Raw genomic sequence first — 26316 nt, forward strand, 5'->3', positions numbered from 1 at the left:
AAACACACACACACAACGACACTTATTTCACACCTCAGCGAGTGTCGCTAATGCGTTTCGTTTGTCGTGGAGTGAAGATCGAACAGCAATGGAAGAAGATGTACTATTGAGAGTGAAATCAAAGGTTAAACAGGGCACTGTGGTGGCTTAAGAAGATGGATTTTGTACGTAAGGCATCATGCAACATCTGGTTAATTGAATCTTCACACGTGGGTGAAAAATCAAAAGAAGTTTCAGTCGCTTATAGCTTTGAAATCGATTTTACCAACAACATGTTTGAAAAAGATGGCAAAAGAATGTGTTCTATGGAACAATACTCTCCTAGAACGTTTATTTTTAATTTTGTATCAAAATATTGCACTGACAATTGCAGAATAGTCAATCCTTTGAGCACCATTTTGTACCTTTCTTTCAGGGTCATGGAGCTGCCCAGTAGTTTGTAGAAAATACTTTCTCAATACAGGGTTTTTCTGGAGTTCTCATAGCTGTGGGATACTTTCTTGACTCTTTCTAAATAGAGAAATGAACATTATAAGATGAGAATTGGACTCCATAGTATCTTTTTTGGACAAACTCATTGGAAATTGGAAATTCGATTGGAAATTCCTATTGGAAATTTCTAATGGATTGGAGTCAGCCTGACACACAAGGGCTTAGATTATTTAGTGGAGCGTCGATTGAACAACCACAAAGCCCTTAACACTTTGACCGCCAGCCTGACGTCACAGTTTTTGAGTGAGCACGTAGCGCATGGCAAGAGAGCGATGAGAGCGACAGTTTCTCGGGCCATTGTTATCACTCTTTTGTTTCATTGCGATAAGCGGCGTAGCACATGTCGTTCTCGTTCTCTCTTTCCTACCTCATTCGTTCTCAAGAGAATCACTGAGCGTCAGATACAAAGCTGAGTGGTGAGCAAAGCCGTCATACGAAATCATATGACGCGGCGCTTAAAGTGTTAAAACCCGCTAAACATTATATCAAAATCATCTGTTTATAACCTCTTGTCTCCTGCCCTTTGTTTACCTGTCACCCGACTCTGATACCCGAAAATGATCCATGGAAAATTACTCCTCACGAAGAGCGAATAAAAAAACAAAATCAAACGCAAAAAAACGACAATAACATCGAAGCCCCTAGATCTCCCCCCCCCCCTTTCAGAAACATTTGTTCACAGGCTTGAAACAACAACACAAAAACACGCGAATAAACAAGCCGGCTCCACGATGGCGCGCAGTGCGCGCGGTGGCCCACCCAATAAGAACCAAAAGAAGAAGGGTGGAAAACATCCCTCCCGAGAGGGTGGAGGAGGGAAGCGGTGCAAAAACTGGCACAATCGCTAATCTTATCACCCTAATAACGCTACGCAATGTAAACAAAAATCAAACCCTAGTACACACACAGAAACAACATATACGCACCGGAGGGGACGAAGAACGGGGCCAAATCATGGCGCGTACATGAATGGCAACTGTTGCTACTACTACTACAACCACTAACTACTATTACACGCGTACACGGTTTGCTCTAGATTTGGGACTCACGCTGCTTGCTGGTTGGTTCTCACGCCCTCTCTCTGGGTGGGGGAGGGGAGAAAACGGCCTTAAACAAGCATAGATTCTAAGCGTAAACACAGCAACGCCTTCTAGACCGTTCTAAGCGCTGCGCGTTCTAAGCGGTTCACAGGGCGCCACGAGATGTGCAAAAGAAGAATAATGTGCATCTATTGAACAGTCGCCACACTGGGACACCACTGTGGTTGTGACCTAAATTGTGCACCTTTTTAGTGGGGTGGTGACAAACGGGCCGTTTCCCATTTGCCGTAGCGCAACACACCCAATACTAATTAGCCCGACAGCGCTCAGCTGTTCCGTTTAGTGCCTTTGCCCCTCATCATTACTGCCCAGGGGTTGCCTTTTATTTTCAGATTTTCGACGCGACGCAAAAATTGTAATAAAGCCCTGGCGGCCCCAAACCAAAAAAAAAACACGAAATCGGTGCAAGGGGGAGGGCTATAAAAAGAATTTTCAATTCCCTGCAGCTGATAAAGCGGACTCGTCAAACCCGTCGCCCGTCTGTCACTTCGTTTAAAAATCATTCGTCCAAACCGACTGACAGCCGCTCAAGTGTGAGTTTGCTATCGCGCAGATAACAATAACACATACCCGCGCACACACACAAACACAGACACAGGCTTCTGCCACCATCCGGCCAGGCCATATTTCGGGAGTTTCTGTTTGACGCTCGTTAATCTAATATTTGAAGGAAGCGCACCAACCAAACAGTAGGTCAAGGTCGCATGGTGCGGTAAAAATGGGGACACCAGACCACACACACACACGGTTGTGTGTAAGGAAGCTCCCGAGGGAAAGATCACACAATCACATTCTCACCGATGAGCGACATTCTCACTGAATGAGAGCAACAAGTACACACACACAGAAAACACCCTCGCGCCATAATCTGGGACGCGCACGCGGGCCACGACGTCTTTTTTTGCATTCCTGCAATTCTCGACATCATTGCCTAAGGAGGTGGGAGGGAGGCACAGCCCTGTCTGGTGCGCGAAATCGGTCCACTCTTTGATGTGTGTCTGACCGAGATGAGTCAAGTCGAAATGGATTATCGATGTCTGAGAATCGAAACACAAAGCGCCAAAGCGGGGTGGCATTTGACTGCCGGAAGTGACGATGATCAAGCATCAGACACGGGGAACAAAAGGACACAACACACACACACATATATGGGGAATGAATACCATACCATAAGTACAGGATATGCGATCGTAACAACATACCTGGAAACAGAGAATGGGAATAAAACCATCAATTAGTAAAAGTTTCGATCGCTTTGAGCGTTTGAGCGGTCTGAGTGGTGAGTGGAATGGAAGCTGCGATAAGCGGGATGAACTTATGAGCGACATCATTGTGACAATATGGCGATGAAATGCAATGAGGGCAACAGATTTCCTTTTTTCATACTAGAATACATTTATAACATATTTTATTGAGTTTAAATTGCTATTTCTATCATATTTCCAATGTTAATCTTGTTGTCTTTTGTAGATTCACTCGTGAATAAGAAATGCAGGTAAAGGAGAATGTTCTTTTTACAGAACATTTAAAAATATTTAAAAGGACGCACAATGAGGTCAAAAGTTCTTCCATCTCTGGCACGTGATAATTAAAACCCTTCGCGACCTGAAAAAGGACGGTCGGAAAAATCGAACCACAACAACCCCGAGCCAAAATGCTTTATGTTCTGTCCCATCATCACGTGGACTCTTCACGTAACAAACGAAGCAAACCAGGAATGACCGTTCCAGTTGTGGAGAGAGAGAGAGAGAGAGCAAAAAAACCTTCTTGCGTGAGAAATCCTCTATTTTTTTTTTTTGTTTAAATTGTTGGTAAACATAAAGCTAAATCGTTCAAGGAAGTGTAAATCCTGCCGTGCTACACTGCACAACTGGCTGTAGTAGTGCTCCCCGATCCGTCGTCAGCCGTCTCATTAAAAAGCGGACCACCTTCCGGGACGGAAAGTAGGTCCTGAAATGCGAGACTTTTTTCCTGCGGGGTTTGAGGGTACGAGGCACACGAGAAGAGCGGTATACCATTCGTGTTAAATCAATAGACCACTAATGAGTTTTGATCGAAAGTTTTTTCAGGCGCGTAACGCGGTGGTGCGCAAGCAAGTAACGCTGATGCAATTGGTACGTTAGTATGCGAATGTGGTTGGCGCTGTGAGGGGCGTTTATATTCGAACGTAAAGATCGGTTTTATAATTTGCAATAACACGTTTAAGCAGCGACGGTAAGAATTGATTTGATAGCCAACAGAATTATGCATCGTACCATGCGCAGCCAGTACAAAAAATGAACGCCAAAAAGCAATAAAAATCAAGCATAATTCAAGTCCATCTATTAGAACCACATCGTACACCCCGGTTGACCCCAATACATTACATTAGAAAATTGAGAGTGAGAAAAAAGCGGCAAGTCGAAAAGGCACTTTCGCAACATTCTCGACAGCGACAGAACTCTTTAACCCAAGCAAAAGGGGAGAGAGCATTGAACGTGCGGGGTGGTGGCCACAGAATGAAACTCCCACCGCCTCAACCAGTTTACAGCAACAAGCCACCCCACCACCACCACCATCGCGCGAGTTCACCTTTTGCGTTTCGTTCTTAACGATTGCGGTGATGCATTTTGCAAACCAAAAAAAAAACGTTCCTTATCTTAAGCGCCTCGCTTTCGATAGCGCGCCTCACGAATCACGATGTATCGGCGGCGCGGTTTGCGGAATGCAGTTGAAACCCCCATCCTTCGTTCCCCGTCCCAGCCCACTACAAGCAAACGCCGAAACTGTGCCGTTCAGCAAAACGGTGCCTTTTGCCTCAAAACTCCCCTCCCAAGTGCCCGTCCGCGTCCGGTTGCCCGAAATGGTCATAAAATTCTGTGGCCTCAAACCACACAGACAGACACACACACACACACACACTTTACCACATCTTGGGTAGGGAAGGAAGTACCCAGAGAAGCAAGAAGAGAAAGAGAGAGAGAGAGAACAGATTGGAAAATTGAAAACGACCATAAAACAGAATCTACTGCTAGAGAGAGAGAGAGAGACCGAGACCTGTAAGGAGAGGAGTAGCAGGCAGCAATTGCACACTAGAACTGCACCCACTCCTACCCATGCAGCAAGTGTGTGTGTGCGGCTGGAGAATTGCACAATTGCAACGTGTTGCACCGCAGCAGCTCGCAAACACACAGACGTTGCACAGCGCCAATCCGGATGCATTAGAAGTAAAAAAAAAAAACCCCGGTGCCAAATAGAAGGAAGCTCACTTAAGCAGAGTTGGGAGAAGGGGTTGGCAGCAGAATAGGCCGCAGTAGGACTAGCCGACACGCTGGCAGCTGAGGCGCACACCGAAATGGCTCCTTTTTTTGTTTGCACCCGGCCCCGGCCACGAAACAAGAACACGATCGCGCGGCATAAAAACAAACTCGGCGGCGGGATTTCTCGAAACGACTCCGCCGCTGCACTGCACCGTGCCGTGTGACGCTTACGAAGATTCGATTTTCCCCTCCCTCCTCTTTCAGAAACCGGATTGACATTCCAGATTCTGCACGGTGCACGGGGCTGTGGTGCAGCGATCGTGTCACCGATCTGCTGTTGCCCGCTCATGACAGGGCGCATTTGTTTTTGCCACTTGTTTTCCCGATCATCTGGGCGCGATCTTGGTCTGTTTTTATTTTTTAGAAGATGGAGAAAATTGGCAACATGGGAGGCACGCGTTCGATTGTTTCGCGGTTCGATTGGGATCGGCGTTCGTTTTTTTAATTGCTGTTCGATTAAGATCCGTTGAGCGGACAGATTTCCCGGGCATTTATGGTAGAGGCATTTGACATTGCCAAAGAGGGGTGGCGTGTTTGTCATGTTTGCTGCGAGACAAGACAGCCCATAATTAGGAGCGCAGTAAAGCGCCACCGTTTTGGCTACAAATTTGACATTTTGTGTTGTTGTCATCTGTTGTGGCAGCAGACATCATCTCGTTGATGATCCATAGGCTGATAGTTTTGAATATCTTTTTTATTATTCGATTTCAGGCTCTTTTTTGAGAAGGAGTAGGGTTGTCGAATCATATGAAGATTGAAAAGCCTGGGTTGCGATTTACTTTCATAGAAAACTCATTGCACCTGTGCGGTCAAAAGGTTTCACTCTAGCTTCTAGAACGATCGTTCGTGCAGTTCGCACTGCTTTCATCATTAATAACGCATTTCCTTTGCCCACCTGCTACTCACCCTCGCCGTCTTTATTATGCCCCGATTGCACCACGCGTTTCCGATCAGAAAACACAACAGAGCGAACAAAACAACCTCGGCATACCGCTTCTTCTCGACATGCCAAATACACTCACTGCAACAAGAACAGCAGCAACAATAATCGTTTTGCAATTGCACGCTGCACCGATGCGGTTTTTCCAAAGCGGTATCGGATTGGGCAAATTTGGTGCACACAAACACACGCGCAGACATCCATTACTTTGGCCCGGTTTCAGCAAACACAAGCAGCACAGTGAAATAAAAGAAACCCCGCACGCACCTCGTACACACACACACGTGCGAATCGGAACCAAAACCCCCCTGCCAACCTGAGTGGAAGGAAGCGGACGGTAGTGCACGGTACGAGGTGCAGCGTTGCATTAGCACAGTAGCGAGCTAAGGCAGAACGCGGCCAAACAACCGCAACACAATCGACCCAAAGAGGTTTTGGGAAAAGAAAAAGGAAGGGAAGGAGGATTGGTGCAGGAATGCATAAGTTTCATTTCCTTCCTTGGGTGGGTGGTTTGGGTTGGCAAACTCAGATGGAAGCTTTTGAGGGGAGACGCTGTGGTTGCAGGCTGAGCCGACAAACTGTGCAGAGGGCGCCGCCGGTTCTTGGGCTGTGAGGTGGAGCGCAGGGGGGTATGAGTTATTGCTGCGGTAGCAATGCAACAGCGTCTTCACGAGGAGGGGGGGGGGGGCGTCTGCACACATCGACAGTAGGGGCACGCGCAATTAGAAAAACGCACTTTAAGTTTCGATTCTTCGATCGCGCGGAGGCCCCGAGCGGTACTGGCACTGCAGTGGGAAGTGGTGTAAAAGATTCTAAGCGCCGCTAGTGTAGCATGTTTTTACAAGTTTAGACACAACATAGTCACGAGGGCCTATACCGCCACTTCGTTTGATCCATCGATGTTGCCGCTGCTGTCTGCCCTTCAACTAACAACAATAACAAAGTAACGCGCGCGCGGGCAAAGCAAAGTCAAGTGAGCTCGCGCTACACCAATCGCATCGATTTTGGAGCTCGAAATATGAAGTCAATTTTCTCAATCAATCTGTCCATAACTTCGCAATGGACTTGGATTGGAGTAGCCAGTACTTGCTTTCGATCCTTGCACACCTTGCACAGTTGGTAGGACATGCTGAGGTTGATTGACATGCTGGCAAGTGCGTTAGTGGCGTGTCAAACAGGGCCGGGGGAATGGTATAGCAGGTCAATCCAATTTTGTGCTTCAGCGTTTTTTTAGAAAGCTTCAGCTTTTTTTTATAAAACTGCCGAGTTGGATTTAAGGGTTACAGGGAGATTATTGTCTAAAAATTCTTTTACGCTACTGGGAGGTAAATTTGGAGCGTATTATCACCACAAAGAAAAAATCATTTTACAGGGCACATTACAGGCACATGTGCACATTATTATTCACCATCTCAAAGGATGGTTTTCAACATCTGTCAAAGGGTGTATTTGCAGCCTAGTAAAATTTCAGTTCATACACATGATTTTCAACACACTACAAAGAACTGTCAAACGCAATTCAGCTTGAGACGTGTTGAAAATCTTGTGGAAGAACTAAAACATTATTGTGATCCAAATACAACAGTTACCAGCTGTTGAAAAACATCTCGCAATCAATGAAACATGTTGTAGACATTGGACATTGACTCGGAAAACCCTGAATTCTCCATCACTCCAATATTACATTTTTATCATACAGGGTTTTCCAAGTCAGTTTCTAATGTAAACATTGTTATTCACTGCGTTCAACAAATTAATCCACATCAATCTGACATTTCATTTCCATCACAATAACTTTAAATTTCTTCAGCATGATTTTCAACACGGCTCATATTGGATTGAGTTTGACAGTTCTTTGTTGTGTGTGTTGAAAATCATGTTTTGAAACTGAAATTTCATTTTGAATACACTATTTGAAGCTGTTGAAAAACATCTTGAATTCAGTGAATAATGATGTGCACATTCGAAAGTGACTTGGAAAACCCTGTAATATGTAATATCTTTTGCATGATTTTCAATACATCAACGATCAATGGGTTATGAGACCCGTCTTCAAATCCCTCTGAGAAAAACGATGGCAACAACATCTTTGAAATGTTGAAAATCATGTTAAAGAATTTAAAAATCATTGTGATGGAAATAAAATATCAGAGTGATGTGGAATAACATTTTAAATCATCTCTTACATTCAGTTTCAATTTACTGAAGAGAGTCAGTGGCATTGCCATTTCGAATATGCCCTGCTGCTACATCCTAAATGGTATCTTTCCATCAAATAACCAGTGGAATAGCAGCAATCCAAAACAGAATCCATTCAAATTTGACGTAATATACTTTGTAAAACGACACAAAACAACGAGAAACACGGGCACCTCAGCCGCCTTCCAACCCAAACAACAGAAAATATTACACCGCTCAGATCATTGCAAAGAACTGAACACAATTCGCAACAACAACAACAACAGCAACAAAAAAGTCTTTAAAATCATGCCTGCGTTGGAGTTGCAATGAAGAGAAGAGGGAAAAAACATGCCATACACACCGAACTCCCTCCTCCCCCGATAGTGAACTTCACACCCCGTCGACTGTAGGTGTGTGTGTGTGTGTGTGTGTGTGTGTGTGTGTGTATGGGCCACCCCACCCGGTTCCGTTTCGGTGGTGAGTTTTTTTGTTGTTGCACTTCTGGCGTACAGTTTTTCTCTCATTTGTATCTGTTTTTTTTTGCGATTCTTTACCACCCGGCCCAAAACCTCCCTTCCGTCACCCTCTCTTCAGCCCCCGTCGAAGATGTTGTCATGGAGAATATTCCACCCCATTGCTGTGAGGGGGGGGTGGAATGGATGACGAGCGGGCGCTGTTGCAGTGAGAACGTGTTGGAGGAGCAAGCGAGGGGAGGATGTATGAGGGGGAGGGGGAGAGTTGCATCTCTCGCTTCTCTCGCTTGTTCCTTCCGCTCGCTCACCAATCGTGCCACGGTGGTAGGGGTGTTTCACGGGGTGTTGAGCAAAACGAGGAGAGCGAACGAGACCGAGTGAGAGCGAGAATGAGCGCAACATTGCATCTCGCTCTCGCATGACCTACTTGCGCGCCGTCACGATTAATCAATGCATAACTTTGAAAGCGAAATACGGCGAGCAGTGAGCACACACACACACGTACAATCCGCTTTGAAGCACGCTTTACGCTTCGCTTGCGAGTGTGTGAGCTTTTTTAGGAGGTTTCCTCCCGGCCCGAACCCTCCCCAACCCGGGGTAAAGCAACCCCCTGTTCATACGCTTCTTTCAATCCTACCTCCTCCCCCCCCTCCTCTCTCTTTCTCTCATCACGTGCCACGGTGGGCCTCGCGCGTTCCATTCACCAGCACCGCGCCAAGCACCGCGCGCGCCGTTCGCTTCAAAGCAACCGGTTCTGTTGCACTTCCATGAGGAAAGTGAGGAAACAGTGTGTACCTCTCTACTCCTCGCCCGCTACTCCTACAACGACCGCGTCAAACTATTAGATAAAAAAACGCACACACTCACACAGACCCTCCACAACACAACCGCCGTTGATCGAGAGTGAGAGCGAAATGAGAATTACCTCATCGGGTCGGATCGGTGGAGGGTGAGTGATTTCATCACGCACGGCGGCTCCTCGCGCGGTGTGAGTAATTGCTCACACACCACCTTCAATGATACGGATGATGATGCGGATGATGAAATGCATCCACCCAAAAAAAGAGAGGCAATTTACCACAAAGGAAATGCGTTTTTTGTTTTGTTTTATCCGTTGGAATACTTTTGAGCAAACTCTCGAACAGTGCGAGAGCTCCATCTGGCGGCCCACAGCAACACATCGAGTGAGCCAGCTGTGAGAAAGTGAATCCCACTTTTTCGGCACATCTCACATTTGGGGGATGGCGTCATAACGTCATTGCCTAATTAAAAAAATGAGATGGGGATTAAAATACATGACCCAGTTTTGCGGCATCCTGCTCTTCGAAATCGTCAAACAGAGCGTGATTATGTGCCGATCGGCGAGTATTACTACTGCTAACGATCGGAGGCGATTAAACCAATGCGAGTTTCAATTACTCCGAGCATTTTGTAATAAAAAAACGGCTTTGATTGTGAATGTGAGATTTTAAATTATTGTTAATTATTTAAAAAACAATTACTTTCTTTGTAGGTTCTTTTAAATACTTCTTCTACAAAATTTGAAATACAAAAAAAATGTTTACAACTATTAAGTAATGAATGAGCTTCATTCTCGATGGCTTTCCCCTTAACAGATTAACTGTTTAATAAATTTAAAAAGAAAACACAAAACAAACAAATCTCAAACGCTGCAAAAGACAACAAACGCCGACAAAACAAACAAACAAACAAACAAACAGAAGAAAAAAAACCACACACACACAATCCACAACAATATCAATCCCACGCGGCATTTGTGCTACTTGCTCGACCCTTCCCCTCACAGTACCTCCTTCTCATTCCCTACCCCCGCCAACCAAGCGAATGTCGCGCCCCGGTGCCCCGATTGCAATGAAATCGAAAGTGTGTCTTGTATGTATGTTTGGTAGCGCAAACGATGGCGCGAGCGAGTACGCGCGCGCGCAAGCAGCTCCTACGCGATGCATCGGACGTCATGCGCATATTGTCGCCCTTCGCGTATGTGTGTGTGTGTGTGTGTGTGTTTACCGTCTCCCTTGACGGCGGCGGCACAACATGCTTGCACCGTTACTGTGTTTTGCTTCATTGATATTTTCTTACCGTTGTGATTCAAATTTTTTTCTTCCCTTTTTTCATGAACAATGGATTGTTTTGTGGTGGTTCCGGGGCATTTTTACGTGGCCGTTTTTTATTTTTTATTTTTTTTCGGTAAGGTAGGGTAGCCTAGCGTGCGTGGCGTCATTTTAAAACCCCATCCACCTTTGGTGTATTTGTTTGCTTTATTTAAGCGCGGCGTGGATGCCCTGTAGACGGCGTTTTACGAGTCGACTGGCCGTCCGTCACTTTTTTGTCTCATTTTTTGGATTTTTTGGACACCAAATGGCTTGAGCAGCAGAAAGGGCTGAAGAAGGCCTGGGGCAAGGGTGTGGTGTGTTATGTCACACTGCATAACGGCAATCGCCAAACCGGCCCCCGTGACTGGCATGACAATATATATGCACCACGAACAGAAGTGTTGTTTTTAAAAGCGGGTAAAATATTAGTACAACACTACCACCACCACGTCACTACCACCGCCGATTGTTCAAACCAGGCACTGGGCGCCCCCTTTCCGAGCTTTCGGTTTCGTTTTCGCGCCCGGGTTGAAGCGCGTTCCGCGTGTGGCACCAAAAAAAAAGAGCGACAACGCGATGTCAGCTGGACACGAACACAGACACCTTCTTGACGGTGCCGGCATGGCCGCGTTGTCACGTGATGGATTTGATGAAAAGGCAATTAAAATTCTTTCCCGCGCACATGCACACAACAAAGCGCAGCCCCCCACGCACAGAGAGGCTCCCTCCCAAAAAAAAACCCGTTCAAAAAAGTGGTGCATTATTGCAGTGGTGAGGTGGGCAATGTGGAGCACATGGCATAAACCTGTTGCGTTTTTTTTTTTAATGCGCCGTCTAAATGGACCCAACAACGTGTTTAGTGAAGATTTTTCCACTGCAGAACCGTTTCGCTGCGTTTGAGCAGCCCTGCCTTCGTGTGTGAGTGAAGGAGAGAGAAAGAAAAAAAGTGATATAAAAATATTAACCCTTCCTTTTCCCTTTCCGCCCCCCTTTTTGTGACCGATTTTAATAATGCGCTCCATTCGACACAAAATTCTTCTTCAATCCCGGTCTCTCTCGTTCTCTCTCTCTCTCTCTCTCTTTGAAATCGAGTTCAGTGAGAATAAAACGAGCCAACACAAAATCTGCCCCAATCGCGGCCCAAGAGCACTCGAACTGTTGTGGATGGTCGGGGACAGGCACCAGCACCCTCCCTCCGCTCGTTTGCGAGGGTGGAACACTCCGCCGTCAGGATGCAAATCTAGGTCACTCACACACCTAGCTCCACAATGTACCGACACAAAACACACACACACACACATACACACAACGTGAGTGGGGCATCGGGGAACTCACGAATCTTGAGATATCCTTTGTAGTGTTGCCAAAAAAAAAGGTTCTCTTCAAGAACGAACGAGCACTCTTTCTCACAGCGCTCCCCTCGTGTAATGCATTCTGATGCATTTTCTGATCAACAAACACACACAGCAGCGGCGGCACACACAGGGTGAGAATGAGAACGAATTATAGACGGTTGGGACGGTTGGGAACATTGAAGACGGTGCTGGGGGAGGGAGAAGTTTTTTTTTTGAGCCAAACGTGTCGAGTGCGAGTCGGGTTTTGGCAAGCGATACCGATCTATTTCTGTGGTTAGTTCGATCCTACAGGGAAAACACTTCAAACACACGCACAGCAAAAGATGAAGTTTTAAGGCGGGATGGAAAATTAAGAATTTTGCTTGGAATTTAATGAACGGATTTTCGAAATACTTCACTTTAGTGTGGTTTGCATCTCTCAACCAGCCAGAACGGATCCGTGAGCGTGTTCTGGAGTTAATTGCATATTACATTGAAGATCGCTATGCGTTCTTAAATGGACGCTAAAGAACATGAAGCTCTTTTGAGGTCATAATAGCCTCCATAGATTTCACAGTATTGCACAGCTGATACAGTGTTAAGCTGAGAAAGCATTTTGTTGGGTATACAACATCATTTACCGTGTGTCTACATTACCCTTACATCTTCATTCCAAGTTCAAGTTATTCCCACAAGTGTTGGAACAATGATCCATTGAGTTAATCGAAGTTCAAACATTGTAAAACGATGGTTATAAAACTCAAATCGCCCTGAGAGATCAAAAAAGGCATGAAAATCAAACACCTCCACTACAGCTCATTATAATTTTCCGAAATCTTTTCAAGGATAGCACACACGACACACACGCCCAAATCTAGAAAGTAAACACATTATGCTCTTTCTTCGTCACTATAAAACACACATCAACCCCCCAAAAAAGAAGGAAAACTACGTCGCCAACACACCGAAAGCGCCGCCATCGTCTGTGCTTTTTTCTCCGAAACGTTTTTCCTTTAATTCACGTCTGGCGTTGAATTTTCTGCGTCGTTTTGTGTGTGTTAACCCCCCTTTTCCGCACCTGTCCGCATAACTTTTCGTGGTTAACACAGTCTGGGTCCCACACCCTTCTCGAAAACATAAAACCCGCTTCACCCAAAGATAACGAGCAAGACAGCAATAGAAAAACAACGTTTGTAAGTTTTTCCCTCCTCTCCGACTGTTGGTTGACCTTGGGCTAGATACTGTGCGTCCTGCGACTGTGCTCGCGCGCGCAAAAACAAAAAAAAACGCACACCAATCGACGTCGGAAGGCGCCATCGGATGTCGGAGGCGCCTTTCACCGTCTTCCGGTCGGGCGAGATTTTCCGGAATCGATTAGATGGCTCACATTAGAGAGCACAAACACATTCCGCCTCACTCCCGCCTGTGATATTGCGCACTGCTGCCTGGAGAGTTGGTGAATTGGAAGCAAAACCTTTGAAAGCAAATCTGAATGGAAAGCGCAAAAGGAATATGATTTTCACAACCAACACAAAAAAGAGAAGCATTGAGCTCCTCCTGAGAGAATGGTTTCTCACTATGAAAGCAAGAAGGAAGATCCAAAAACACCCGCGCGCGGAAAAAGAACCATTACCATCATACACACCGACAACAACAGGAAAAACACAAATCATTACCCCCCTTACTCTGCGCCTTCGCGCGTTCCTCGACCATAACAATCCGCCAGTTTGTTCTGTTTAACGGTCATAATTTTTCACAAAGCCACCGGGAGCTCACCGGCACCGAATCCGGTTCGTCCCCAAAACCCTATCCTTCCTACTCGCGCGAAACAAGCAGTAAACTGGGGCAGCAATCACAGAGCAAGCGAATTGCACTTCCGCCTGGGAAACAGAGAAAGGGAGATAGTCAAAGAGAAACGGAGAGAGAGAGAGAGAGAGGGATAAAGAACACGCGGCATTTGAAGCAACCCTTTACAAAATCCCTCATTGTTTGGGAGGATAAAACAAGAAAAGGAGAAGGACAAACACACACTCCGATCGACACACAGATATGCTTGGGACGCGCGTGCACCGTCCACCGACCATGTCGGTGTTGATGTGTGTGTGTCTGTGTGCGTCCAAGAGTTGGAAAAAATCGATAAACGATGCAACAAACGATTGCCCTCGAAAAAAGTTCGCAAAAACCAACCCACCATCCTCTCCGCATTTCCACCTTAAACTAAGGCGAAAGAAAAACCGGGTCGCAGCAGCAAATGTAGCTGTGTGAATGTGTGTGTGGGTCGAGCAAATTTCCATGCCGGAATATTCAAGGTCAAGAAAAGGATAAGGAATCTAAAGCAGTTCGGGTATTCGGGTTTTTGCCGTGGAACGACGTTTAATCCTTTTCTGTTTTTTGGTTCCCGGTGGTTGTGTGCACAAACAGGAAGAGGTGAAAAATTACAATCAACCAAACACACGGAACGAACCATGGCTGCCATGCCGCCGTGCAGCAGATCGATAATGTTTGCTGCTCCCCCCCGCCTAAATTGCCCTAGGCAAGGAAAATGGGGTAAAGCGGGCACCAAGATACGCACCATCATTTCCGCCAGACTCTCGGACGACACAATGGCCGAATAAAGTGCAAGAAATGCAGAGTGCTTAACGTGTGCTGCTGTGCGTGTGTGTGAGTGTGTGTATTCATGTGCAAGAATTGTGCAAACGACGTCCCTAAATAAAGGATTCCGTTCGTCTTTCGCGTTGCTGCGCGTTCACTATGACCTTGGACTACTTTCAGTGCTCTAGCGGGGGGAGTGATGATTTGGCGGTGGGTGGTAATCGGACCAAGGATGAAAGGAAACTTTTGCTCTTCCTGCCGGCTAATAAAATGCTTACGCTTCTCGCGAACGACTCGCCGAAGGACTCGCCGCGTAGGGGGCGAAAAGTTTTTTCTTTGCCCAGACATAAAATCCGAATGATGAATTAGCCACAAAGGAAAAGGAATTCACATTGCTTTGGGGATTTATTAACCGGCGCGTTGTTTGCCGGCGCGAGCAAGATGAGAAGTTATGTGTGAGTGGATGTGTGTGTGTGCGTGTTTGTGCAAACATTGTTCTACAATTAGGAAGTTGCAATGAACAAACAAGCTACTAGAGAGTCGTTCATTGTAATGGTTTGGGGAAAATGGGCATAACCTTGAGACGGTGATTTATAGAAACTCACTGCTTGCGTCACGTTTGCAGCACAAAATGGCAAACTATGCAATGCGAGACAGCGCTTACATGAGGAATCTATGATTTCTATAGAGTTTACATAAATATTATACCAAATAACTGTTAAGAAAAGAATTGCAATGAATATTTCAATACTAAAAATATCTCTTTCGTGCCTTTAAAAACCATATTCTTGATGCTAAATCAGAAACATGACCTCATGCTTCATGCCACACAACGAAATGAACAAGAACTTTCATCAAGCAGAATGGAAAAATGGTAAGATTTCATTTTAAATTTTCAATTACGAACATTCCCGCCACATTACTGCTAGATGAAATTCTTATTCTTATAATATTGTGCTGCCAGATGAAGCCGTGAAATCGTATCAACATAACTCGGTCAGCAATATGCAAGCGCTTCCTTTTATAGTGTTAAATATTTTCAACACAGCTAGCAGGAGAATAAGGAAACCCCCAAACGAGAAACAGAACGAAAACAATAAAAGATACAAAGATAAAAATCATTCGCTGGCGCACACTTAGGGGAGAGAACCCCTAAAAGAATCAAGAACACAGACCAGAACACAGAACACAGAAACTGGAAATGCCTCCATCGCGCCACACATAAATGACACACACACACAGAGACATATATATCTCTCGTGGAAAAGAATGGTGCCGCCATGAGCATCACGATCGCGCCACCAATGATATCATTCGTGCGCGCGAGAAAGAAAGAGAGACAGAGCGAACGGGCCGCGTAAAACTAGGTCATTAGCGGCCATAGCGTCAAGCGCACAGAAACGGCAACCATGATGAATACATGAATTGCCCGAAAGAAGAAGCGCCCCGCAAGGGTTTGGTGGGATCCCTTGCGGACAGGACAACACAACCCGGTCCGGTTTGGGGTAGGTCGCGTGCCGTGGATGCACCTCAAGTGGTGCGCGCGCGGCATTGCATCCGCTGCATCCTCGGACAATCAAACTCAAGCGAGCCAGCCACAAACACCACGCACACACGCATAAAGCGTTCGGAGCACTTACACACACACACATAGATATTTAATCGATGAAAGAAACCGAGCAGCGGAGGACTCCGAGCGTTGCTGTGTGTATATTGAAATTTTTCTCCACTGCGTGTGTAAATTGGGGATGGGAAAAATCGAAAAAATGAGCTGAAAAAAACGACGACGGTGCATTCCGTGGCGCATAGCATCATAAAGCAGAAAACACGGCGGTGAAGAATGCCGCCCGTGATCCTCGGTTGCTGTAAAATGGGAAGGCCGAAGGAAGGTTCTTGCAGCAGGAAGGAAGAAATTTGCATACGCTGCCACTACTTGTTGGCGAGAGTTCTGGTTTGAGAGCTGATGCTTCAGTGTGTTTTTGTTCTATTCTTTTCACTTGACTTGAATGACGTAAATGTTTCGAAAGCAAATAGTTGTTATGAAGGAAATCTTTAGAGTGTGAAATAAAATTTGTCTCATCACGCGTTAAGGTCAAAGGTACAAGTTGAACCAGATAAGAAGTTTGAGAGGAATATTTTATCATCCCGCTTGGAAGAGCAATCAAATAAAATGTAAAACAAGACGTGAACACATCAGCAAAATCCTTATTTGCGAACCAAAACCCCGCATCTGTAGCCGAGTTTTGAATTGCGACCAACGGCGAGACGAAGCTTCGCACCCGACTGGTTCGTTTGCCACAAAAGTCGAACGATTTGCAGCGTATCCTTTCCAACCACTCTCCGCCTTGGAGACGGCGACACTTGTGCTTGGCCTGCGTTCTACTGCCCTTTTGGTACACACGCGCGGTCTCCCTTCACCTCCACCCGTACCCAAGATTATGACCCCAATAAGGCTTCGCACACAATTACCATAATTGCATCCAATCGGCTCGATTCGACAACGGCGAACGTGCCCTTCTGGGCGAGTTTGGGCGGCACAAGGCGTATGGGGAATTGTTCTTTAAAACTCGAGAGTGAAGAAAGAGGTTTTTGCTGTTTGTTTGCGGTAGAGCCGCCAAGGGAATTGAAAGAAAGAAAAGATGGGAATTTCGCACCAACAAAAGAAGGTTTCTGCGGGAGGTTTTAAGCTCGAAAGTAGAAATGGAGCGTTAAAATAGGGGAATTTCACACATGCAATTTTGTGAATGTGACACTCATTGACTCCTTAGGACGGGCTCTCTCACTCTTATGCAACCAGTAAACCTGTTCGCGCAATGTAAGAATCGGCCTGCCAGTAGTCTTTGCCAAAGCCGCACAACCAAAACCAAAACAAACGCAGCTTACCACCAAAAATCCAACCCCACTACAACTCGAAGCTGGAATATTAAACGATTAAAACCCCCGTGCAGATTGAAACAGCTTGATCGAAACACTGACATACTGTCCAAAAGAAACGATAATATAGTGGCCCCAAAAAAAACTGAGCCTCACGTATGGTGTAACAACAGAGTGAGTTGAATGAAGCCAACAGAGCTCCTGAGTAGCGTAAGAAAACAAAGTGAAACACACGGAGTCGCCTCACGCATGAAGAACCAAGCAAAGGAAAGAGATAATAGCATCGTTTTGGAGGAGTTAGGGAAAGGGAAAAGGAAAAAAAAACTCCCAAGAAAGTGTTGAAATGATAGAGAGAAAGAGAAAGAGAGGAAGAGAGAGAGAGAGAGAGAGAGAGCAATAGCTCAAGTAAACTGCACTACAACAATCGTCCAACACGGTGACAACGGATGACAAAAACCAGCCTCAAAAGTTAAGTTCCACCCCACTCCCAGAGGCACCTATCTCTTCCTCACCTTCGGACGAGGTGGGCCTACCCCTAATAACGGGGTCGACACAAAAGCAAGCAAGCCCCAAAAAGCGCGCCCGTCGTCGCTCTCCCTCCTGCTCCAATCAGCTTGCGCGCGCGACCCATATTATTACGCCACAAACCTGTTCATCAAAAAATTCAACCCACCACCCCTACGATTCCTACGTAAACTATCACAAATCACATCTTGTTAAGCGACCCCCAACCCCCCCCCCCCCCCCTTCATCCCCTTTCTCCGAGCCTGGTTTTTGGTTTTGGCTCAAAGCACCTGCGCGAGTGAGGAAGGGCGATCCGGGCCTACCGATCGTACGCACTCTTTACGCACCCGCCATCTCACATGCTCATCATGGCTCTTTGTGTCTGTGTCCAGCTGTCTGGGGGTCTGTAATTCACCCTTGCCCCCGTTTTTCTGCACCGCCGCCACCACCGCGCAACCGGTGGCGGAGGGTGCGCGCGCTGGCCCGCGGGGAACTTGCCGAAATTTCACTTTCGATTTCGGCAATCACGCTTTACGCACCCCGACATCGACGAGTCGGGGCCTTCGCACAGGTAGGCCACCGAAAAGGGAACCACTTTTCAGCGTGCGATCGCTCACGTGTATGTGTGTGTTTGTGTGGGGTAAGGCTGATTGTGGTTCCCTTCTTCTAGCGGGCCTTACCTGACCCAACCACGTCACCGTATCGTCTCGGAATAGGTCCAAAAGGTTTTTTTTCGCTTTGCATATCTCTCTTGATGTTGTGCTGAGGTTTGGAAATATCGATAGCCGATCGGAGATGCGATCATAACCCCACGGGGGCATGGGAATATCGGATCAGGTGTTCAGGCTTTCGAGCGAACTCCCGAAGACTCTGTCATAACTCTTTAACGTCATTGCTAGGCAAACTCAGAAATCAGTCCCGTTAGCACGTTTTACAACCCCAAGCTCAAATTGATGGGACACATTTAGTTAGAGCGGTTTTTTTTTTGGTTGTTACCTGAGCGAAACGAAGCAATATTTTCTTCCAAAAGTGGCCAATCAGGGTAAGATTTTCGGACCTCCAAAAAAAAGAAAGGATTCATAGGTAAACGTTTCAAACTGTCCTCAATTATAGAAGCCATACTTCGTGTTTGAACTTCGTTTGCCGAACTTCAATAAACCTTACGCTGTTCAATCAACCGGAATTCTTACCGAGGTAGTGAAATAGAAAATTTCTCCCTTTTTGTTATTGCTCTTCTAGACCCTAACACCGCCGCTTTGGCAATTCTGACCTGATGTGCATGCGCAGTCGAAGCGTTATGTATCGGTCGGGTTTCGTTGCCGTCGGATAGCCGGTTTGCTATTTCTCGATCATTCGAATTACGACGCACCCGGAGTTGCTGGGTTATTCTATGGCACGAAATGGACCCAAATAATGCTATGTTTGTATATTGCATTCTAGTTACACACCTATCGTGGTTTACAGCACTCAAAGCTGTTGAGGACCACGTCGAGGCTGTTGTTATTGTGTGGACAGAGATATTCCGGTTTTGTTACAGAGCTATCTAGGATCTACAAGAGAAACTCCACACATTGAAACCAACAGTTGCATGAGATTCTTTGAGTTGGAGTACATCTCCAAGGGATTGTACTTCAGTATCTACTTATACTTTCTACTCCTATGGAATTTCAATCATGTGTGGGACAGCGGAACCCAACCAGAGAGGAGTTAACAGATATTAGACATTCTGAAGCGTCATGTGATCTTGCGAATAGCTAAATCCTTGGATGTTAGAACTTAAAATTGTAAAGTATACGTTCAAATGCAAAAAGGATATCCTAAACATTTGCAAGGAAGGGATGAAATATGAAAGGCATGATTGCTGCGAATGAAATGAAAAGTAATGGGAGAAACTCTGCAACAAAAGGCAAAAGAAGGAAATCACAATTGAACCTACCTTCCAGCTTCATGCCGACCTCGAGACACTTCTGGAAGCGGCAGTACGGGCAGCGCTTCCGCTGCGTCTTGTCGATGTGGCACTGGCGCTCGGCGACGCACGTGTAGACCTTCTTGTTCTGGACGGTGCGCTTGAAGAAGCCCTTGCACGATTCGCACGTTAGCAGCCCGTAGTGGTAGCCGGACACCTTGTCGCCGCACACCGGGCACAGCTCTTCAATGAAATATTTCAAATCAGTTTGATCGCATTGGATGGCGGACACGACGCTCAGACTATTGAGTGCGGTTTGGTGCTCAATGAGGCTGCCGCCGGACGCGCCCCCGCCACTACTACAACTACCACCGCTAGTACCTGAGGCCGGTATCGCCAGATAGGCTGCCGCTGCTGCTGCCGCTGCCGAGGAGGAGCCGCCGCCGCCCGCCGTTTGGCCGCCGGCCGCTTGGCTGCCTCCGCCGCCGCCGCCGCCGCTGCTACTGTTGCTGTTGCCGCCGATGCCCCCATCACTGCCACCGTGATGGTACGGACCGCCACCGGTGGTCCCGCCAACACCGCCACCGCCGCCTGTGGGAACGTGGGAAAACATTGAGTAGGCGGACGGGGGTGCGGCCGCGCTTTCGTGGAAGCCGCCGTATAGTGCACCGTAGCCGCCGGATGCACCGTTCGATTGCGAATGCGACTGCCCGTTGCCGCCGCCTCCACCAGCACCGCCCAGATGCTGCTGCTGCTGGCTGCTGGGGTGCTGCTGCTGCTGCTGCTGGCTGTGATGATGATGATGGTGGCCGTGGCCGCCATTGCTGCCAGCGCCATTGTTGTTGTTGTTGTGATGGGACGGAAGATTGTTGTTGCTGGTGCTGTTGTTGTTGTTGTTGTTGCTGGAGCCCAACAGCAGCCCGGTGGCACCGGGATAACCGCCCGCGGTACCACCCCCTCCACCGCCGCCGCCCCCGCCCCCTGTGTATTGGGGCGGTGGCATACCGGTGTTCTGGCCGGTCGAGTTAGCGGCCGAGGCGGCCGCCGCCAACGACAGGAGCTGCGTGTTGCCGCCGGCTCCACCGCCACCGCCGGGCGGTGGGCTGCCGGACTCGCTCAGCATCGAGTACTGCGACACATTCAGCGACATAAACACGGTCGAATGCTGCTGATCCATGTCCAGTAACATCTTTCCCCGCTTTGTGTTTCACGCGCACGCAGAGGTCAAACGGTGACAACGCACACTGACGTACACTGTTGAAATTAGTCTCGTGTGGCAACACGAACAGTTGGCCCACTCTCTGTAGCCAGGCTGGAGGGTTTTGTTGTTGTTGTTGTTTTTTTTTAATGCTAAACTTTAGGATAGCAAAATATCCAATCTTTTTGTAACTTTTGTAAAATGCAATCTTTACTTTACAGGGTATTGCAGGTAAATAAAATCACACTCAATTTTCGTTTACAGGCGGCTTTGCTTTACGTCACGCAGCACGCACACTCACAGAACTGATTCGCCTTGTTTTACAAGGATCTTAACTTCTTCTTCCCCCACGAAAGATCACTGATTCAGAGGGTGTTTGCGACCCCCTTTGTATACGACTTTAAAACATCGACTTTTGGGGGGCGGGGATCAAAATAATACACAAACACACATACACACACTTGCGCACGCACGCACACTATTACACACTCTTACACACGTAGGCACGCTCGAGCACGTTTGTAACGTGCAAGTATATTTTTCTGTAATAAGTTGAAGAAAATAATATTGGTAATGAAAACGACACCGGACGGCATGGAAATTCTAACTCTAATCACAATTTGTTGTTGCCCCAATGAGCGTTATCCTTGTACGTTGTGCGGTGCACTAATGATTGAACTTATTATTAAAAACAGAATTACGGGGCACCACACACGCCCCAAGAAGATCCTCACATTAATCCACTGATCAAGGCTGGTTTTGGTTTTCAAACTTCAATTTGTGCAAACTTCAAGCACACACACGCACTCCGCTCAAGTCAAAATGGTGACGAAGTACCTGCACCAACCTGAGAAGACTTAATGCTTAAATTGCACAGATCGATCGGTTCACGAACACTTGAAAAAACCAACCACCAAATCCGACCGATGCGCGAATGTTTTGAGGACACGATTGCCTTCTTTTTCACTAAGTGGATGCAAAGTTAAACCACAACAACCAGTGGTTGGTGAGGGCACCATCGATTGCCGCAAGAACGCCGAAAAATTGGAGCACAACCTATTTTGTACACAGTTGGAGGAGGACACCTCACACAAACGCTATCACCGCCTTTTGGCGCATGGAGAAGTTGTTGTTCCTTTCGGTACTAATCGATATCCTCCCGGTACACCGTCGGGAGTTACTTGAATCCGATTGGGGCCACTGGGTGAACTGTTTGGCAGCCGATTGTCACCGTATCATCAAATGATTGTGATCACTGCACAGAAACCCTTCCGGCAAAACACACTCAGTACTTTCTTGGGTTCAGAATTGTAGAATTATCCGATCGCACTTGTCAGGATCTCTCGCTGTTTCAGGCCATTTGGATGGGCTATGTATCGGTTGGTCCTTTTCGATCCGAGCCACCGGAGTGGACTCATTGCGTGTGTCTCAACGCTTCGAACACAAACAGAACTCTACGATAGCACACGTTTAATGCCCGCAAAACGTTTAGCAGTATCGTTGACCACAAACGCACACTGCTGGGACAGTTACAGCAATCAAACTCGCGGACCTGCACAATGCTTTCGGTTTTAATCCTTTTCGAATGCACACACAAACGCAGACGCGCGCGACCAGCTGTGTAGCGACGGAGGGGCTCTCTGCTGCTGTGCCGCTCTCCTTTTTCCAGGACAGTAGGTCACGGATTTTCGCCTTCACTGACACCGTTTATTTTTCTATTTGCCCCTCTTCACCCTTGCGCATGTGTGTGCAGCACAGCGGAGCTGCATGTGTGTTTGCTGTGTATCGATTCGCGTATTCGCGTTCCTTTTTTTTCTTCTCTTCACAAACATACACCAGATAGAGATACACACATGCACTCGTATCACCCGCGCACTGTCACCACCATCGATTGCCGATGGGTCGTCCTCATTTTAATCACACACCAGAAACACTACCATATCTTACAACTAAAGGGGTTGTTTTTAATAAAACAGTTTAGCACTGTTTGAGCTGTTTACTTTGCGTTTTGTAGCGGGCTGCACCGAATGATAATCATGCTTTCGACCTCAACACCTCAACATCCGCGGTCGTCCACAATCCACAACAGCACACAGGTCACGGGACAGTTGAGAATTAGTGTAAAGCGCCGGCAAACCGAAATACACAAGCGGATAAGCCCGAAAAGTAACAAACAAACGAACACGCGTAACAAACACCGGGAGGAGGACGTTGTGTGTCTCTCGTGCGCAGACTGCTCCGGTTGCGGGCGAAATGACTGCAGTCAGATCGCGGCGAGACCGCTGCTGCTGCTGCTGCTGCTGGCACTGGTGCAACCGTGCTGGTGGTGGTGGTAGTGGGTGACCCGAGCCACGACGATGAAGCACTCCGCGGTGAAGGCTCGTGAGGCGCGCACGATCGAGCGAGAATGACGACTTACGGCCAGCATGGGGGCACCCGGGGGCTATATACTACACTGTATATAATTACAAGTTCAAGTTGTTCCGTTCCGTTTTTTTTTTTCGTCGGTCGGATAAGCGCGCACACACCACTCGCCTGCTCGAGCGTCCGATCACAAAAGAGTGCCGATTTGTTGTCCGGTCGCTCGTAAACCCGGCTGCACCGTGCGTGCGCCTGTGTGAGTGAGTGTGTCGGTGCGTGTCGGTGGGTTCTCTCGGGGGTGTGAGCGAGCGCACGCGGTGCGTGTGTTTAGGACGGCGGTTCGGTGTGTTGAAAGCATCCCCCATGTTCAGCTATGTTCGGAGTATACTACGCGTGTACTATGTGTACTCTTCTCGGTTTCTGCATGCCACTCAGCCTACTCACAAACACATACACACACAGAGACAGATTGTGAGAGTGAGTCAACCCCTAGCCTCATCCCCCCTTATTCAATGTACAACCCCAAGTAGAATGTGGATGTTTTGGGGGAGAGAGCAAGAGAACCCAAAACAAGCGACGAACGGTTCCGAAAATTCCCGAAGTGGCCGCAAGAAAGGAACGCACCGTCCGTTCCCTTTCCTGCGCACACAGAGCCCTCAAGGGTGGCACACGCTCAGCCTGTGAGAGCGACACGCGAGAGTGCGTGAGCCGTGTGAGCGCGACTCACTGTGAGCAGAGGGCACACAACACAAAAGGTTACAACAAAGTGAACCAAAGAACAACAGATTAAAAAAAAACGTGTCACATCTTCGGTACCACAAAAATCATTCCACCCCTTCAACGTACAGTGTGGCAGCGGCGAGCTCCACCAACACCGAACCACAAGCGCGAGGAAGAGAGAGCGCGAGTGAGCGACCGCTCCGGCATTTAGGGGTTGAACGAGTGAGCTGTGAGTTCTTACCCTTACCCCTTTTTTGCATTTCGGTGCTTCACAAACTCTCACTCTCGCTTGGCCCAGTTTCGCGGCCCGGTGACACTCACGCGACGAAAACGCACATGGTCCGTGGCCGCTGTGAGCGCAAGAGCACCACCGCCACCACCGCAACCACCCCCATTCCTTTGGTGAGCCTTACGCGAGAGGGTTTGTTGTTTTATGTGTGACGGGGTTGCTTTCTTCCTCTCTCACTCGCTCGCTCGCTCGCTGGTTCGGTAGTCCCACTCGGGTTGGTTCACTTTCGTTTTCGGTTTCGAAGTCATGCTGTCCAAAGCGGATCGTGGTTGGGTTGGCAAAACGATGGTGGAAACGGTGGACATTATATGAAGTAATACCTGACCCGGTGAACGGTTTTTTTTGACAAAAACTTTCGGCACCGAAAATTGGGCGTCCAGCAAAATGATCGAATGAAGGGAAGTACCAGTACCAGTGTAAATGATGTTTAATTATTATTTGTTCACGAAAGTATGCTTCTTTTTGCTAGTTAACAGTAATTAACATGATTTAACGTCATATCAAATTACTGTTTGGGTTTACTTTGGGTTTTCGAAAACCAAGTTCGTCGCCTGCTCTTCAAATTATTAATTTATCAAAGACAAAATCATATACCGCTTCAATTTCCATACCAAATACGCAAAAATTGCATCCAAATCATGCTCCGTCATTAGCAGCTCTACCATCCTCTCCACCCCGTCTCTCCTCTATACCAAACCCACTACTTCCTTCCCGATCGTCCGGAATGTAACCGGATCACCAGCAGCAAAGAATGAACCTGACCGCGTGAAGAAATCGGACCCAGAGCCCTCGCCTTCTCTCCCCCAACCCTCATCGCGAAGGTGACGTACACCTTGCCGCTCATGTAATAAGTGAAAGTGGCGCGTTCGTCTCTTGCTTTAGCGCGTCGTCGTCGGTCCGCACGGCGTTTGTGGGGGTAATCCATCCATCGGGAAAAAGGTAACGCGCGAAATGACAAATGAGATGGCAAACGGTGGTCATGGTGGTGGTCTCGTCATCGCTCGTCGTCGTGCCGTCGTGCTACACGCGTGTGTCTGTGTGTGCTGCGGCAGCGGCGCGCTTTTGGTGATAGCGATGACGGTGGCGGCGACCTACTTTTGTGCGTGTCTACAATACCCGCCCCGGCGGCTGCTCTCGCTCGCACATTGCCAGCGCCAGAGCGCCGATTAAGGTCTATGTTAAACCGTGCCAGCTAACACCATCCGGCTACCTCTTCCCCATCTCATCCACCAAGCACCTGACGATTTCATGCACGTATCGACACGATCAGGTTCGAAATCTTGTGCCACCGGATTTGAGCCACTGCCGTTGTGTGTGCTGTTCAAACAAAAAACAAACCGATGCGGTTCACGATCGAGTTCCAGTTCCAGTAGACCATATTCCGTTCTAGCAATAGGGATGATGATGGAGCAGGTTCTGACCAAAGCAACGGTCAGCAAAGAGCTTCCTTTTTCGGGAGCGGCTGCAATTAAACCACAAATTGTAAGTTTGCTTCCTTTTTCCCTGCTGCCTATATGCTGTCTTTCTGTGCTTATCTGTTTGCGCAAGTCATCCTCACCGAAAAAGGGTCTGTTAGCGCTTGTTCTTTCTCGATCTAAGCCTCTCGCTATCTGTTTGTTTGCATCCACAGCATCCACCAAGAGCCAGAGCCAAGGGAAATTAACATTAATAATGCTGTAAGTCAGTGATGGGAGAAAAAGCCCATTCGAATGGATACGCACACACCCAGAGGCACGGCACTGTTGACTCGGATGGCGAGCTTCTAACCGGAACCAGAAACTGACCTAACGCACGTCCAACACCGTTGTCGGTCCGATGAGCTTATTTGACTCTTCATCATTTGAAACTATCATGTGAGAGATTCTTCATCCAAGAAGCAATTCTTCAAGTTATCGATTCAGCAGTATTTTCCAGATAAAAAACCAAACATTGAGTTATA

The 26316-nt window shown here is 47.4% G+C and overlaps 1 protein-coding gene across 12 annotated transcripts in view; it reads right to left on the minus strand.

The window, feature by feature from the left end:
- Positions 1-26316, minus strand: part of LOC1276344 (nuclear hormone receptor FTZ-F1) — a 124994-nt gene that overhangs the window by 30047 nt on the left and 68631 nt on the right. For 7 of the 12 annotated variants that reach the window (XM_061641440.1, XM_061641443.1, XM_061641445.1 and 4 more), the window contains one exon: positions 19840-20400. In XM_061641440.1, coding sequence (XP_061497424.1) covers positions 19840-20400 — 561 coding nt within the window. The other 5 variants (XM_061641450.1, XM_061641449.1, XM_061641451.1 and 2 more) reach the window with 5 other exon arrangements.

Source organism: Anopheles gambiae, chromosome 2, assembly GCF_943734735.2.
Source record: "Anopheles gambiae chromosome 2, idAnoGambNW_F1_1, whole genome shotgun sequence".
NCBI lineage: Eukaryota > Metazoa > Arthropoda > Insecta > Diptera > Culicidae > Anopheles > Anopheles gambiae.